The sequence below is a fragment of the Carcharhinus amblyrhynchos genome, chromosome 7 (genome assembly GCF_965287045.1).
Source record: "Carcharhinus amblyrhynchos chromosome 7, sCarAmb.v2.hapA, whole genome shotgun sequence".
Lineage (NCBI taxonomy): Eukaryota > Metazoa > Chordata > Chondrichthyes > Carcharhiniformes > Carcharhinidae > Carcharhinus > Carcharhinus amblyrhynchos.
In genome coordinates this window covers 78,969,523-78,986,162 of record NC_137330.1, presented here as the reverse complement: position 1 = coordinate 78,986,162, position 16,640 = coordinate 78,969,523, and the positions used below count along the sequence as shown (strand labels likewise).

General features: G+C 42.0%; 1 protein-coding gene across 5 annotated transcripts in view; it reads right to left on the bottom strand.

The window, feature by feature from the left end:
* klhl32 (kelch-like family member 32) overlaps positions 1-16,640 on the bottom strand; it is a 277,267-nt gene that overhangs the window by 155,271 nt on the left and 105,356 nt on the right. For all 5 annotated transcript variants that reach the window (XR_013887023.1, XM_080192648.1, XM_080192649.1 and 2 more), the window contains one exon: positions 13,739-13,837. Coding sequence is in view for 4 of the 5 variants with exons in the window: in XM_080192648.1 (XP_080048774.1) it covers positions 13,739-13,837 (99 nt within the window). In the remaining variant the exon portion in view is untranslated. The remainder of the gene's footprint in view (positions 1-13,738; positions 13,838-16,640) is intronic.

The window sequence follows — 16,640 nt, the reverse complement described above, 5'->3', positions numbered from 1 at the left end:
ACAGTGTCAGCTTACCAAAGGGTAAATCATACATGGATTCTGCTGCAGAGTACTCAGATGATAATATCAAAGGGGCTGTCTATACAATAAAGCTAATGTGAAATGCAAGGTGACAAGCACAATGAAATACTCGCTGCACAGAGAATCCTGCCAGAAATCTTTTGTGCGAAGTTATGGAACTCATCACAGGGCTTTGTGTAGAGTTTGGAGCACATATCCTTGAAGCATCAAAGTGGTGGCCAATACCGACAGTAGACTGGTGGACCCAACCACAATCCAAGACTGATGGTTGATGTCTCAGCTTCTATTGTAGCACAGCTGGAAGCAATCCAATATTTGTGTGGTGCAATGGAAACTCAGACTCTTGCTGTGCAAGCTCAGGCCACTGCCATCATAACTGTGATACCACAGTTGAAAGGGATTTGCAGAGCATCACAGTATTCCAGCAATCTGTGCTCCAACAGATTCCTAGGATTGCTGAGCTGCCAGCCCAAGGGAGTTGTGGAGTCATGTACAGCACAAGCGCAATGCCTTCTTTCAGGGTAACAGTCTTGATGCTCCTACCACTGCCACTCCGTCATTGCCTTTTCTGTTGCAATTTTTTACCATTTAAATAATAGTCCATTTTGCTGTTAAACCTACCAAAATGGATGACCTCACATTTACCAACATTGTACTTCATTTGCCAGACCCTTGCCCACTCACTTAAACTATCTATATCCCACTGCAGACAGTGTCCTCTGTGCACTGTGCTCTCCCGCTCATCTTAGTGTCATTTGCAAACTTTGACATACTACAGTTGGTCCACAACTCCCAAATCATCTATGCAAATTTAAACAATTGCGTTCCCAACACCAATCCCTGAGGCACACCACTAGTCACTGATCACCAAATCAGGAAAACACCCAATTATCCCCCCTCTTTGCTTTCTGTTATTAACCAATCCTCTATCCATGCTAATACTTCACCCATAATGCCATGCACCTTTATCGTATGCAGCAGCCTTTTGTGCGACACTTTGTCGAATGCCTTCTGGAAATCCAGATACATCACATCATCAGTTCCCCGTTGTCCATCGCACTCATAACGTCCTCAAATTATTCCAGTAAATTAGTTAAACATGACCTGCCACTCATGAATGCGTCTGCCCAGTGGGACAATTTCCATCCAGATGACTCGCTATTTGATGATAGATTTGAGCCACAACAGAAGCTAAGCTACTGGCCTATACTTACCTGCCTTTTGTTCACCTCAATTTTTTAAATAGTGGCGTCATATTTGCTGTTTTCCAATCTGCTGGAACCACCCCAGATTCCAATGAATTTTGGTAAATTACCATGAGCGCACTTGCTATTTTCCCACTGTCTCTTTTTGTACCCGGGGATGTATTCCATCAGGACCAGGAGACTTGTCTGCCTTCAGCCCCATTAGCTTGCCCAACACTACTTTTTTGTGATTATGATCCTCAAATGCCATAGCTTTCTTGTCATCAATTTTTGGCATGTTATTTGTGTCTTAAGAACATAAGAACATAAGAAATAGGGGCAGGAGTAGGCCATCTAGCCCCTCGAGCCTGCCCCGCCATTCAATAAGATCATGGCTGATCTGTCGTGGCTCAGTTCCACATTCCCGCCCTCTCCCCATAACCCTTAATCCCCTTGCCTATCAAAAACCTATCAACATGCGTCTTAAAAAAATTTAGCGAGGCAGCCTCCACCACTTCAACGGACAGAGAATTCCAGAGATTCACCACCCTTTGAGTGAAGAAGGTCCTCCTCAACTCTGTTCTAAACCGCACCCCCCCCCCCTTTACCTTGAGGCTGTGCCCCCTAGTCCTACTGTCCTTTCTGAGCGGGAAGAGTCTCTCCACCTCTATCCTATCCATCCCATTCATCATCTTATATGTCTCAATGAGATCTCCCCTCATTCTTCTAAACTCTAACGAGTGCAAGCCTAGTTTATTCAGCCTCTCCTCATAGTTCAACCCCCTCAACTCCGGTATCAGCCTAGTAAACCTCCTCTGCACTCCCTCCAAGGCCAAAATATCCTTGCATAAGTGCGGCAACCAAAACTGCACACAGTACTCCAGCTGCGGCCTCACCAATGCCCTATACAGCTGCAGCAAGACCTCCCTACTTCTATATTCAATCCCCCTCGCTATGAAGGCCAGCATCCCATTTGCCTTCCTGACCACCTGCTGCACCTGCAGGCTGGGTTTTTGCGACTCATGCACAAGGACCCCGAGGTCCCTCTGCACCGTCGCCTGCTGCAGTTTTTCGCCACGTAAGTAATAATCCTTCCTACCATTATTCCTACCAAAGTGGACAACCTCACATTTGCCAACATTAAATTCCATTTGCCAGTTCCTGGCCCATTCGCCCAGCCTATCTAGATCCTTCTGCAGACTCTCCACACCCTCCGCACAATTTGCCGTTCCACCAATCTTGGTGTCATCTTTAAATTTTGACACCATACACTCGGTTCCCTCCTCCAGATCATCTATATAAATGGTAAATAGCTGAGGCCCCAGCACCAACCCCTGGGGCACTCCACTAGTTACCAACTCCACTAGTCTTCCACTGTGAAGACCGACACAAAATACCTATTCAATGCTTTGGCCATTTTCTCATTTCTCATTATTAAATTCCCCCTTCTCATCCTCTAAAGGACCAATGTTTATTTAAGCCACTTTTTTTTGTTTTATATATTTCTAGAAACTTTTGCTATCGGTCTTTATATTCTGAGCTAGTGTACTCTCTTAATCCATCTCATTTTTCTTTATAGTTTTTTTGTGGCTTTCTGCTGACCTTTAAAGATTTCCCAATCCTCTAGTTTCCCACTAATCTTTACCACTTTGTATCCATTTTCTTTCAATTTGATACCCTCTTTTATTTCCTTAGATATCCATGATTATTCCTTTTCTTATGGTCCTTCCTTTTCACTGGTATATACTTCTGCTGGGTACTGTGAAAAATCACATTGAAAGTTCTCCACTGTTCCTCAATTGTTCCACCATGAAGTCTTTTCTCCCAGGCTACCTTAGCCAACTCCTCTCTCATCCCATTGTAATCTCCTTTGTTTAGTATTAGTATTGTTTATTGTGCACTATATAGACAAAGCATACTATTCATAGAGTACATAGGTGAGAAGGAATACTGAACAGCTAAAGACACTGGTATTGGATTTTACCTTCTCAGCCTCCATCTGTATTTTAAATTCAACCATATTGTAATCGCTTCTTCCAAGAGGATCCCTAACTGCAAGATTATTAATTATTCCTGTCTCATAATGCAGGACAAGATCTAGGATAGCTTGCTCCCTCGTAGATTCCATTACATTATTCGAGGGAACTAACGTGGATACATTCTACGAACTCCTCCTCAAGGCTGCCTTGGCTGACCTGGTTTGACCAATCGACATGTAGATTAAAATCCCCCACGATAATTGCCGTACCATTTTTACATGTATCAGTTATTTGTTTGTGTATAGTCCACCCTACCATGACGTTATTATTTGGTGGCCTATAGACTACGGCTATCAGTGACATTTTCTCCTTAGTATTTCATATTTCTACCCAAATGGATTCAACTTTTATCTCCATAGAACCTATATCATCTCTCACTACCACCCTGATGTTATTCTTAAATAGTAGAGCTACACCATCTCCCTTACCTTGCTATCTGCCCTTCCAAATAGTCTGATACTCCTGGATATTTAACTCCTAGTTGTGACCATCCTGCAACCATGTCTCTATCATAGCCGCCAAATCATACTCACTAGCGATGATTCATTCTGTCAATTCATTTACCTTGTTTTGAATGCTACGAGCATTTAGGTAAAGTGCCCTTATGCTAGTTTTTATACTTTCTCCTCCATTAATAACCTCTCCTGAGTTCTCTTTCCTTTTAACCTTTTTCATGATCTTCCATGTAGCTGAATCCTCCTCCCCAAATGTTAACCTGTTACTTTGCTTCCCATTAACCATTATACTTCCGTTCCTCCCACTCACTAAGTTAAAGATTTTGTGACCACCCTATTTGTCTTTTCCGCTAGAACACTGGTCCCAGATCAGTTCAGGTGACTACATCAGTAGGCCACATCTCAAGACATCAAGTACTCAAGAACAGCTTCTCCCCTAATGCCATCAGACTTTTGAATGATTCTACCTTACATTAATAAAAGCAAAGTACTGCGAATGCTGGAATCTGAAACCAAAAGAGAAAGCGCTGGAAAATCTCAGCAGGTCTGGCAACATCTGTAAGGAGAAAAAAGAGCTGACATTTCGAGTCCAGACAAACCTTTGTCAAAGCTTTGAGATTTTCCAGCATTTTCTCTTTTGGTTTCTACCTTATATTAAGTTGGGCTTTTGCTACACCTGAGCCATGACTGTAACACTATATTTTTCACCCTCTCCTTTCCTTCTGACTATGTACTCTATGAATGGTATGCATTGTCTATATAGTGCACAATAAACAATACATGTGACAATAATAAAGCAAATCAACTGTACTGCTCTCATCTACACACCTAGACACCACCTCAGAAAGTTCAATCAAATTTTTTAGATACAATCTCCCCTTGGACAAAGCCATACTGAGTACCTTGATTAATCCTTGCCTATCCCAGTGGAGATTAATTCTGTCCCTCAGAATTTTTTCCTATAATTTCCCCACCACTCATGTTAGACTTATTAGCCTGTAATTAGCTCATTTTTCCCTACTTCCCTTCTTGGATAATGATCCCATGTTAGCTGTCCTCAAATCCTCTGACATCTCACCTGCGGCCAGACAGGATTTGAAAATAAACGTCAGAGCCCCTATAATCTCCTCCCTTGCCTCACACAGCAGTTTAGGACACATCTCATCTGGGCCTGGATATTTACCCACTTTTCAGCCCATTAAACTGCTAACACCTCCTCCTTCTCAGTGTCAAAAAGGTTTACAGCATGAAAACAGACTATGTGGCACTCAATAGTGAACCACCAACAGTGTGGCACTCCCTTAACACTGGCCTACAAATGGTGCACCACTCCCTAATGGTGACCCACCGACTATGAAGCAGTGCCTAAATTCTGACCCACTGACTATGTGGCACTGCCTCAACACTGACCATCGACTGTGCAACAATCCCTCAATACTGAGTCACTGACTGTGCAGCACTCCCTCAATATTGACCCAACAACTGCGCAGCACATCATTAATACTGACACACCAACTGTGCGGCACTACCTGAATACCGACGCAGCCACTGTGCAATCCACTATCAATACTGACCTAACAATTGTGCGGCACACCCTTACTACTGACCCAACAACTGTGTCACACTCCCTCAATACTGATCCACCGACTGTGCAACATGTCATCAATACTGACCCACCAACTCCACAGCACTCCCTTACTTCTGAACCACTTACAGTGCTAATCTGTTCATTTATATCACAGACTCCTCCCTAGAATAGCGTTTGCACTAATGGTAATCTTCCAAGAATTCTTAAATTCTATAAAAGTCCCAAAGAACTGCCAATGTAACACACTTATTTGAAAAGGAAGAGGGACAAAAATAGAGTTAACTACAGGTCAGTTATCTTTACTTCTGTCATTGGGAAAATGTTAGTGTCCATTATAAAGAATGTAATAGCAGAGCATTTAGAAATGCAATACAATCTAACAGATTTGGCGTGGCTCCATAAAGGGGAAATCATGTCTGACAGCTTCATTAGAATTCCTTGAGTGAATTTTCTTTTATTTCGCACATCAGTGTTTTTTATGCCCTTTCTTTGCATTCCTGATTTATTCTTTAATTCCCCTCTGATATTTCTGTGCTCCTCTAAGACATCCATTGCTTTCAGCCCCTTGTATCTGCCTTCCATCTTTCCTTATCCAATCCTGTATTTGCCATGACATTCAAGGTGCTCTGGACTTTTTGCTCCTGTCCTTCACTGTTACAGGAACATGTTGGTTCTGTACTCTTTCCATTAACTTTTTGAATGACTCTGATGTGGATTTTCCTACAAGTATCTGCTCCCAATCCAATTCGGCCAGATCCTGTCTTATCCTATTAAAACCAGCCTCCCCGCAATTCTGAACCTTCATTTCCACCCCTTTTCCATAACTATCTTAAATCTTACTAAGTTATGGTCACTATCACCAAAGTACTCCCCTACTGACACTTCTATCACCTACTTGGCTTCATTCCCTAAAATTAGGTCAAGTATTGATTTTTGATCCAGCACATAGAAAGTCTAACAAGAGAAGGGCTCTTGCTGGACTTTCTACGCGCTGGCTCAAAAAGCTCTCCTGGCTACACTTTAAGAATTCTGTCTCCGCTAAGCCTTTCACACTCTACCTAGCCCAAATAATAATGTGGAAGTTAAAATCCTTTACTATTATTGTCCTATTATTTTTAAACTTCTCTAAGACTTGCTTACATGTCTACTCTTCTATCTCTCCCTGACTATTTGGGGGCCTATTGTATACTCCCAGCAACGTGATTGCACCGTTTTTTTTAAGTTCCACCCAAATGGCCTCATTTAGGAGCCTGATAAGACACCATCCCTCCTCACTGCAGTAATTGACTCTGATCAATACTGCAACACCACCTCCTCATTTGCACCCCATCCCTGTTCACCTGAAGTTCCAAAGCCTGAATATTGAGCGGCCAGTCCTGCCCCTCCCTTAACAATGTCTCTGTGATAGCAATATCATATTTCCATGTGCTAAACTATGTCCTCAGTTCATCAGCCTCACCCATAAGAGTCTTTGTATTAAAATAAATGCCATCCAGCCATGCCTTATTTCCTTGTGCTTTAACGTGTCTACCTTTGCTGTGTCTTCCAGACTGCCTTGGCTTTTTTCTGATATTTAGCTGTGCCCCTAATGTACATCCAGTCTGCAACCATCCCCCCCTTTAATTACTTTAATTGCATGTGTGCTGCCCATTTGTGCCACCAGAGTTGCATGTCAGCAATAGCCATTGTCACCCAGTAAGCCACACATCGCTTTGTCAACAGTGCATCAAATGTAGATGATACAGCTACTGCCGCAGGAAGAATATATCATGACTGCTGCCAGGACATCGGATATTGATTTGCAAGGTGTGTCACCATCTATGGTCACACACCAGCTGGTGGTTGAGGGAGTGGAATCCCTTTCGATTGCAGTAGATCAGGGTTGATAGGCAGAGGCTACAATGGCACCGAGGAGAATCTGCAATCCTAGTGAAGCCATGTGCTTACACTGTCTGCTGCTCTCTGGCAAGACAGAATGAAACATAATCAAAATTTGTGACTTCCCTTGTGCAATGCAACAATGTCGCAGTCACAAACTTTCAATTGGTTTTAAAAGTCTCCAGGACTTCCCCAGAGGAGCCAAGGACAAAAGTTCATTGCCACAGATACCTGCACAGCCACTGGCAATGTGACCCTGGCTTTGCTTCAAGGTTGCAGTTGTGGCTGCTGTCAGTGATTGAGTGTGGATATCTGATGCTCTGTCCTTTGTTGAGGTTCACATAAGACAACTGCACCCTGGACTGACAACCATTTGTTGAGAACCGTTCTCCCTCCCCCAGCAGCTTATTTCAGCTCACCTTGGTTCATTTTCCTGATCACATTGTATTCCAAGAGCTCTCAAAAAGCAGGTGCCACCAACCCAAGTTTTGCATTTGTTTCAATTTTGCGCAATAGTCATAGAATCATTGAGTCCCTACTATACAGAAGGAGGCCATTTAGCCCATTGAGTCTATACTGACAACAATCCCATCCACGCCCTAATCCCACAATATCATGTAATCTCCCTGACACTAAGGGGAAATCCCACCCAGACCTGTTTCCTGTAACCCCAAGTATTTACCCCTTTAATCCCCATAACCTACACATCTTGGCACAGTAAGGGGCAATTTAGCATGGCAAATCCACCTAACCTGCACACCTTTGGAGTGTGGAAGGAAATCGGACCACCGAGAGGAAACCCACGCAGACACGGAGAGAACGTGCAAACTCCATACAATGATCTGAGGCTGGAATTGAACCCGAGTCCCTGGCACTGTGGGGCAGCAGTACCAACGACTGTGCCACCATGCCATCCTCCAAATATTGCATGGGCTAGATTCACCAGGCCTCAATTCATTCCAGCCCTGCACAAGACACAAGCTGCAGAGGGAACATGTGCGGTTTAATAAAATTAGCTGACCTTGTAGGATTCAGCAAGGTCAGCTCCTCATTGCAACTGCATTAGTGTATTTGTATGTACGACAATCCCAAAGTCAATTTCCCTAGAATTGTGGAATCATTCCCTTCAGTCCTAATTCAGTGTCTGGAGCAGGCATTACAAATTCACAGATTTGTGGTCTGGTGAGTAGAAGCACTTCAGGAAAATTGTCCAGGCTTATTAGAATTATGGTGTGACTCTGCAATTATTTTTCAGCACACATCACAAACAATTACATTTTCAGATTTCTTTTGAAGCATGAATATGCAAAAAGAACTGGACTGGACAATTTTCAGTTAATCCTACTGGGATATGTTAAGGCTTCTGATAGCTTTCTAGCTACTCAATGTTTATGGACAATAAACAAAATGAATCAACTTTGTAAGGAGGTTGAGCAATAGATATGTACATAACAAATATGATGTGGAGGTGCCGGCACTGGACTGGGGTAAAAACAGTAAGAAGTCTCACAACAGCAGGTTAAAGTCCAATAGGTTTATTTGGTAGCACAAGCCTCTAGCTTTCGGAGAGCTGCTCCTTCATCAGGTGAGTGGGATTTCAGTTCACAAACAGGGCATATAAAAACACAAACTCAATTTACAAAATACTGGTTGGAATGCGAGTCTTTCCAGGTAAAGAAGTCTTAAAGGTATAGACAATGTGAGCAGAAAGGGGGTTAAGCGCAGCGAACACAGCACAGGAAACACTTCAGTGGTCACGGGCATTCAGCCTCTGATCTTTATGTAAGCGTTCTCCAAGACGGCCTTCATGACACACGACAATGCAGAGTCGCTGAGCAGAGACTGATAGGCAAGTTCCGCACACGAGGACAGCCTCAACCAGGCTTATTAGAACCCAACCGAGATCTTGGGTTCATGTCACACTATCTGTAACCCCCACGACTTGCCTGGGCTTGCAAAATCTCACTAACTGTCCTGGCTGGAGACAATACACATTTCTTTAACCTGTGCTTAACCTTCTCTCCACTCACATCGTCTGTATGTAGGAGCCTGATGAAGGAGCAGCGTTCCAAAAGCTAGTGGCTTATGCTACCAAATAAATCTGTTGGACTTTAACCTGGTGTTGTGATACTTCTTACACAACAAATCTACAGACAAGAATAGAGTTACACAATTACTATACCCAGAAAAGAAACAGATTTTGTTTCAGAAGCTCATATGTGCAGACCTTTCTAAATTCTAGAGGAATACACATACTCAGTAATGTTCCCTCTAAGAACGTATGCTTGCAAGACCACACAATAGTCTATCAAATGCACTTAGTTACTACAGCCATAATGGTTATATGCGGTTTACTGACACTCTACCCCAAGAGCACTCCTTGTGACAGAAGTTAATGGATGGGAGCAAAGCCTGACATGATTTATTCAGGTGCAACGTACAGCCAAAATGTTGATTTTCCCATTTACCACTCCCCTCCTCAAACTTCAAGTTCACCGTTTCATTCTCTGGCCATTCCACCCTCTCACTCAGGGCAAGGGTTTGGGAGAGGAAATGGCAAGCTGCAGGAAGGTGGCATTAGGGAGAGGCAGCGCAGCATATAGGAGAGCATAGGAAAGAGGTGCCAATGGGAGCAAGGCAGCGAGTTGAAAACGAAGCAGTGAGACAGGAGCAGGTTGGGATCAGGCAGCAAGTTGGGAGGGAATCTGCCAGTGGGAGGTAGGTTGAAAGAGTTACTAAGTAGTTAAGAGTTGTTAAGTCATTAATGATTAGTAAGAGGATTTTTGGGCTAGTTAATATCACTGATCTTGTCATTTTGCTGCAATTTGCTTTTACAGAATTCTTAAAGATTGATCTCAAGATCAAAACATGGTTTCACAGAGTGTGTGAAACATTTTTCATATTCTGAGCCAAGATCTCCAAATAATAATGTTACCTCATGGGACACTTTAAAATGTGCATACTTCCAAATAGGAGGTCTTGTGGTGCAGCGGTAGCATCCCTGCCTCTGAGCCAAAAGCTCTCAGTTTGAGTCCCAGGACTTGAAGGCCAGGGAAGGTGCATTCGTCACACGGTCAAATAGGTTGACTGTCAACCTGCAAATCTTTCCAAGTACGCCAAAGGTGTGACCATGAGTGACTCCTGGTCATCCAAGCTTGATATGAAGTGGTGCCCTTCAAGCTATACAAGTCTCTGGTGACTGATTAGCAACCTGTCCCAGGAATAACTAATGGGAAGAGATAAAAGTCTGCCTTAGTGAGTCACTAGGTACAGGAAGAGAATTAGAATACTCTCAAATACTACCTCTCCCCAGTTGATTTTTTTTTGTATTGTGTGAGACAATTTACTTTAAAAATTGTGAATCTCTTTATTAATTCACAATAGTTTTAAATCAAAAAACTATAGGTTGAATAAGACCATAAGACATAGGAGCAATAGTGGATCACGTGGCCTATCAGGTCTGCTCCTCTATTCAATGAGATCATGACTGATTTGATAAAAAATGCCAATATTTCCCCAAAAACAAACTCAACAGTCATTATCCCTCTTGGAATTCCACACACCCTTCATCATAATGCTCTCCCAGGGGTACTTCCACCTCTTCAATATTCATGGAATTTACAGGGACACTGTGGGCTGGATTTTCCTCCATGCATCTATGTACAGAATCCAGAGAATTCCCAGATCTGTGAGCCCCCCTCTAAAAATATTTGACCAAACCCCAGAATTTTATTTCAGGGTAACCGGATGGGATTTATCCTAGGATTCTCTGGGAAGTTAAGGGGGAGATTGCAGAGCCTTTGACTTTGATCTTTATGTTGTCATTGTCTATAGGAATAGTGCCAGAAGTCTGGAGGATAGCAAATGTTGTCTCCTTGTTCAAGAAGGGGAGTAGAGACAACCTTGGTAATTATAGACCAGTGAGCCCTATTTCTGTTGTGGGTAAAGTTTTGGAAAGGATTATAAGAGATAGGATTTATAATCATCTAGAAAGGAATAATTTGATTAGGGATAGTTAACACGGTTTTGTGAAGGGTAGGTCATGCCTCACAAACCTTATTGAGTTCTTTGAGAAGGTGACCAAAGAGGTGGATGAGGGTAAAGCAGCTGATGTGGTGTATATGGATTTCAGTAAAGCGTTTGATAAGGTTCCCCACGATAAGCTATTACAGAAAATACAGAGGGATAGGATTGAGGGTGATTTAGCTGTTTGGATCAGAAATTGGCTAGCTGTAAGAAGGTGGTGGTTGATGAGAAATGTTCATCCTGGAGTTCAGTTACTAGTGGTGTAACGCAAGGATCTGTTTTGGGTCCACTGCTGTTTATCATTTTCATAAATGACCTAGATGAGGGCAAAGAAGGATGGGTTAATAAATTTACGGACGACCCTAAAGTCGGTGGAGTTGTGGACAGTGCAGAAGGATGTTCAGGTTACAGAGGGACTTAGATAAGCTGCAGAGCTGGGCTGAGAGGTGGCAAATGGAGTTTAGTGCGGAAAAGTGTGAGGTGATTCACTTTGGAAGGACTAACAGGAATACAGAGTACTGGGCTAATGGTAAGATACTTGGTAATGTGGACGAGCAGAGAGATCTTAGTGTCCATGTCCATAGATTCCTGAAAGTTGGCACCCAGGTTGATAGGGTTGTTAAGAAGGCATACAGTGTGTCAGCTTTTGTTGGTAGATTGTGTTTCGGAGCATGAGGTCATGTTGCAGCTGTGCAAAACTCTGGTGCAGCTGCACTTAGAGTATTGCGTACAGTTCTGGTCACCACAGTATAGGAAGGATGTGGAATCTCTGGAAAGGGTGCAGAGGAGATTTACCAGGATGTTGCCTGGTATGGTAGGAAGGTCTTATGAGGAAAGACTGAGGGACTTGAGGCTGTTTTTGTTAGACAGAAGAGGGTTAAGAGGTGACTTAATAGGGGCATACAAGATGATCAGAGGATTAGATAGGGTGGACAATGAGAGCCTTTTTCCTTGCATGGTGATGGCTAGCATGAGGGGACATAGCTTTAAATTGATGGATGACAGATATAGGACAGATGCCACAGGTAGGCTCTTTACTCAGAGAGTAGTAAGAGCATTGAATGCCCTGCCTGCAACAGTAGTGGACTCGCCAACATTAAGGGCATTTAAATAGTCATTGGATAAACATATGGATGATTTTGGAATAGTGTAGGTTAGATGGGCTTTAGACTGGTTTTCACAGGTTGGTGCAACATTGAGGGCCAAAGGGCCTGTACTGCACTGTAATGTTCTACGTTCATGTTGACATATTTGACAGGTGTTTTTGCCAATTCCAATGAGTTTATGCACATTCATGCCATCATTTTAGAAATCAAAAAAAAGGGGCACCTGACCCCCCCCAAAATCCTCTACAAAGGAATACCCTGTTTATTTTGATGAATTCATTAAGTTCAAACCTGGTCCAACCAGCTTTCATCTGCGCATGTTGGGTTTCAGACACCTGTCATACCAAAATCATGAGTGGAGGCAGCTCCTGATTTCTGTGCAGCTGCCTCTGTGAAAAGTAAACATGTGAATCCTGATCCAGGCCCATCCCTGTCCCAGGAAAATAATAGGTGCAGTGTTCAGAAACAAGCCTTCTAGTTCGGGCCTCTTTCCCCACTTTTGCTACGACAGAAAGGTTCTCTGTTATAGTGTCTGTCTGACTTTCACTCTCAAGTTCACAAGAGCCAACCTCTGTCCAAATTCACAGAGGCACTTTATTAACAAACAAAGAAAGAACAAAGAACAACCCAGCACGGGAAACAGGCCCTTCGGCCCAACGAGCCCGTGCCGCCGCATCACCCTACACCTATTCTACCCTGCATGTCTACGAATGGAACCCCTAACTTAGCCAGATTCTTGCTGCCTAATTATGTTTATCGATGTGAAGAAATTGCTGACCTATCTTTCTCACCGTTCATAGTAATTGAATGAAAAAAACAATGAGCTGATAAAAATAAGAAATTATCGTTTCTACATATTCTATTAGTTCAAAAGCAAAGCCTCCTTGGTTCTGTTTTAAGCTACTCAAATTGAAGCAGAGGATCCTTATTTTGTCTTCAAACATTGCTACCAGTTCAATCATAGAACAGTTGAATCTGTACCACGAGGAAAGAGATCAATTGACCCATTGAGCCTGCACAACTCTCCAAAAGAACATCCCACCCAGGCCCTCCCCTCGACCCTAACTCCATAACCCCACACATTTACCACAGTCAATCCACCTAACCAGCACACCTTTGGACTGCGGGAGGAAACCGGAGCACCCTGTGGAAATCCACGCAGACATGGGGAGAACGTGCAAACTCCACACAGTCACTCAAGGCCAGAATCAAACCTGGGTCCCTGGCAATGCTAACCACAGTGCCACCATGTTGCCACTGAAATACAAGCTACAATGTAAAATGAAAAAATGAAATGCAAGCTACAATGTAAAATGCCTCTCTTGATAGTGAAGTGGTTCCGGTACTGGGTTGTGAATTCAGATGCCACCATGAAATCACACTATAAAAGGAAGTAAGGATCAAAGTCCCACTCAGAATAGTAAGTGAAGTATTGGCTCACCTGGATTAGATAGTGAGAACATAGCTTCAGGAGCTCTAATAACTGAAGGTGACTTCCTGCTGCAAGCACATCCTGAACTACACCTGGTTCCAGTAAGATCTGAAAAGCAAACAGTTTGCGTTTTAAACAGGAGGTTGGCTTTGTGTCAAATAAATAATTTTTATACCTTCCAACTGTATCAAATTACAACAGCTTTGCACAACTCTATTCAGCAGGCACATTACTGACAAAGCTACTTCCAAAACCATCCTAATACAAAAGGAAGCTCTGAATGTTTCCCAGAGAAAAAAAAAGGTCAAGTGATATAACAAAACTAAAGTGGTTAACTGGTCATGTGTAAGGACATATCAGATTAAAGCAAAAATACTTTTGCAGAAGAAAAATAACTCTCAGGAGGATAGAGATCGTTACTGCACTCAGTTATAGGCAACAAAAGCTGCTTTAAGAGCAGTCAAAAGCTCACTGGAAAGGAAGAAAGTGGATAACTACAGTAGCCACAGTGAAATCTTTTTTAACCTTGGGTGGAAGTCCAAGGGCCATTGACGACTCCTAATCACCGTGGAAAGATTCCTCATGATAGCGTCAAGTCCAGGTTTTGGTGGAGGTTTTAAATGAATTAATCCTCATTTCAGTAAATTACACTTGTTCCTCACTCCAGTAGATTATGTTTGGTTGTCATTAATAGTCGACTCTAAAGTTGTAAGTATTAAACCAAATGTGACAAGAATAAGAGGTCTCGGAACAGGCAGACTGTTGGTACTGATGGCTTTCAACAGAAGATACTTAAGGAAATGGATACAATATAATGCTCAATAATCTGCCTTCTTAATGCTTCATTATGGACATAAATCTTTACCACGGACTCCGAGGAGGCTTGTTTCATGCCAGTTCTAGAAAGAGTCAAAAAGTCAAAAATAGAAAATTATAGGTACATGTGCTTGACTTCAGTAAGAGCAAAGTGGTGAGAAGGCACGATTGAAGAGGTTCAGCATAATCATTTGGAAGAAGGTAGACATTTCACATTACACACTTGGATTTTCATAAAGTTTTTGACATGTTACCACACAATAAGTTACCTTACAAGATAGAGCCCTAAAGGATCGAAGATTAGTTACATTCTCATAGTCAGAAGGTTGGCATTAATTTTATGGTTTTGTGTAGAGATTAGTTACTAGACAAGTCCCAGAGTCATTTTTAGTACACTACGCTTCATAATTTTCATGAATAATCTGGTTGATAAGTATCTGAGCAAATGTTAAAACCCTGAATGAAGAGTACATATATTCAGATCTACAGGCAATGGAGGATTGGACTTGCATTTGGCAAATGCCACTTGATGTTGATAAATGTACTTATGTGCACATGTGAAGGCCAATAACAATCACATGTATGCCATGGAGTAGTCCAAGCCCAAGTCTGCTGAGTGGGAAAGAGATTGATTATTTCTTTTGTACCTTCTCATATACTTTTCTCCCTTTTGTGAAGTACTGGAAGGATTAGCAGGCTGATTATTAACCTGTTGAACCATGTCATGAATGCTTCTGCCATAGCCAACATGTCCTAGAGTGGGACTTGAACCCAGCACTACCAACTCAAAGGCAGAGACACTACAAATGGACCCAGAAGACCTTCTTCACTGACTAGATGAATATGGTAAATAAACATAGTAGATGAGCTGCTAAACCTTAACAATCACTGTTACAATGTTTTAGCTAAACACAGAGTATTAGAATGTATTGTGAAAGAAAAACCAAAGAAGAACAAACAAGGCTCTATTGTACTCAAATAAGACCTTACTTAAATTTATCTGGAATACAATGAACAGTTTTAGTCCCATTATGTTTTGGGCAATATGAAACCCTGGAAAATGTTTACAAGAGGGTCAATAGATCAATATTTGTTTAAAATCCATTGGTTGCAATGGTAGGTTTGGAGAATTGATTCTTCTTGCTTCAGTGAAGCACGGGCTTTGGGCAGATTTGAATCGTATTTTTAAAATGAAGCAGCATCTAATACCAGATAGATTATGGAGAACAATGGAATATTTATACAAGTTACTGAAACACAGAACAAGGTTAGATGCCAGAAGATTTTTCATTTCAACTAGGTTTATCAACTTTAAGAACAGGTTGGCACTGATGGAACGAGCACTGACATGCTCCAAGCATCCAGAAGGAAACCAGGCAAGTTTCTGAATATTGCTAATATCACGACATGTAAAAATAGGTGACCTATTGGTGTATATGCTTTAAATTCATTGTGTATCACTTCAATCATGTGTCAAGTCAGAGGGGTATTTCCCAAGAGTTTGGTCCAAGGTTGTTTTCATTAAATATCTTCTACATGCCTCTTGCGAAGTGATTACATGACTGTTAGTTGGAAAGAAGGATTGTGCATCTTGAAGCTCAGTTGCATCAAATTGGTTTGATGGCCCACTTGATCTTTTCCTGGCTGTTATTTTTATATATCTGTGTACTTGCAATATAGGCAATGAGACAGCTACTGTATTATGTTATGGAATAGAGGAAATGGTGAAGATATGTTGCAATTTAAATCAGCACCAGAAAGAGAAAATTAAGTTCACATTTCACCTTTTATCCTTATCAGACTCACTCTAAATATTAACTGAAGTTTTTCTTCACGGTGTTGCTAACCAGCTAAGTGCTTGGCACTGACAACTTTTATTGCAGATTTCAGCACTCAGCTGTTCTATTTTCTATCACAGCCACTGCTGCTTCCTCATCTGTGTGGTACTCATTTTATACTAAAGAAAGTGGCTGTGTATATATGATGCCTTGTTCCTTGTTGAGAAAGCCCCTTTGTCTGTTTTCCCTGTACATTTCTAAAACTGGTCAGTAATGGAGCAATTAACTTTATTCTAACTGGGCAATGAACAATATAT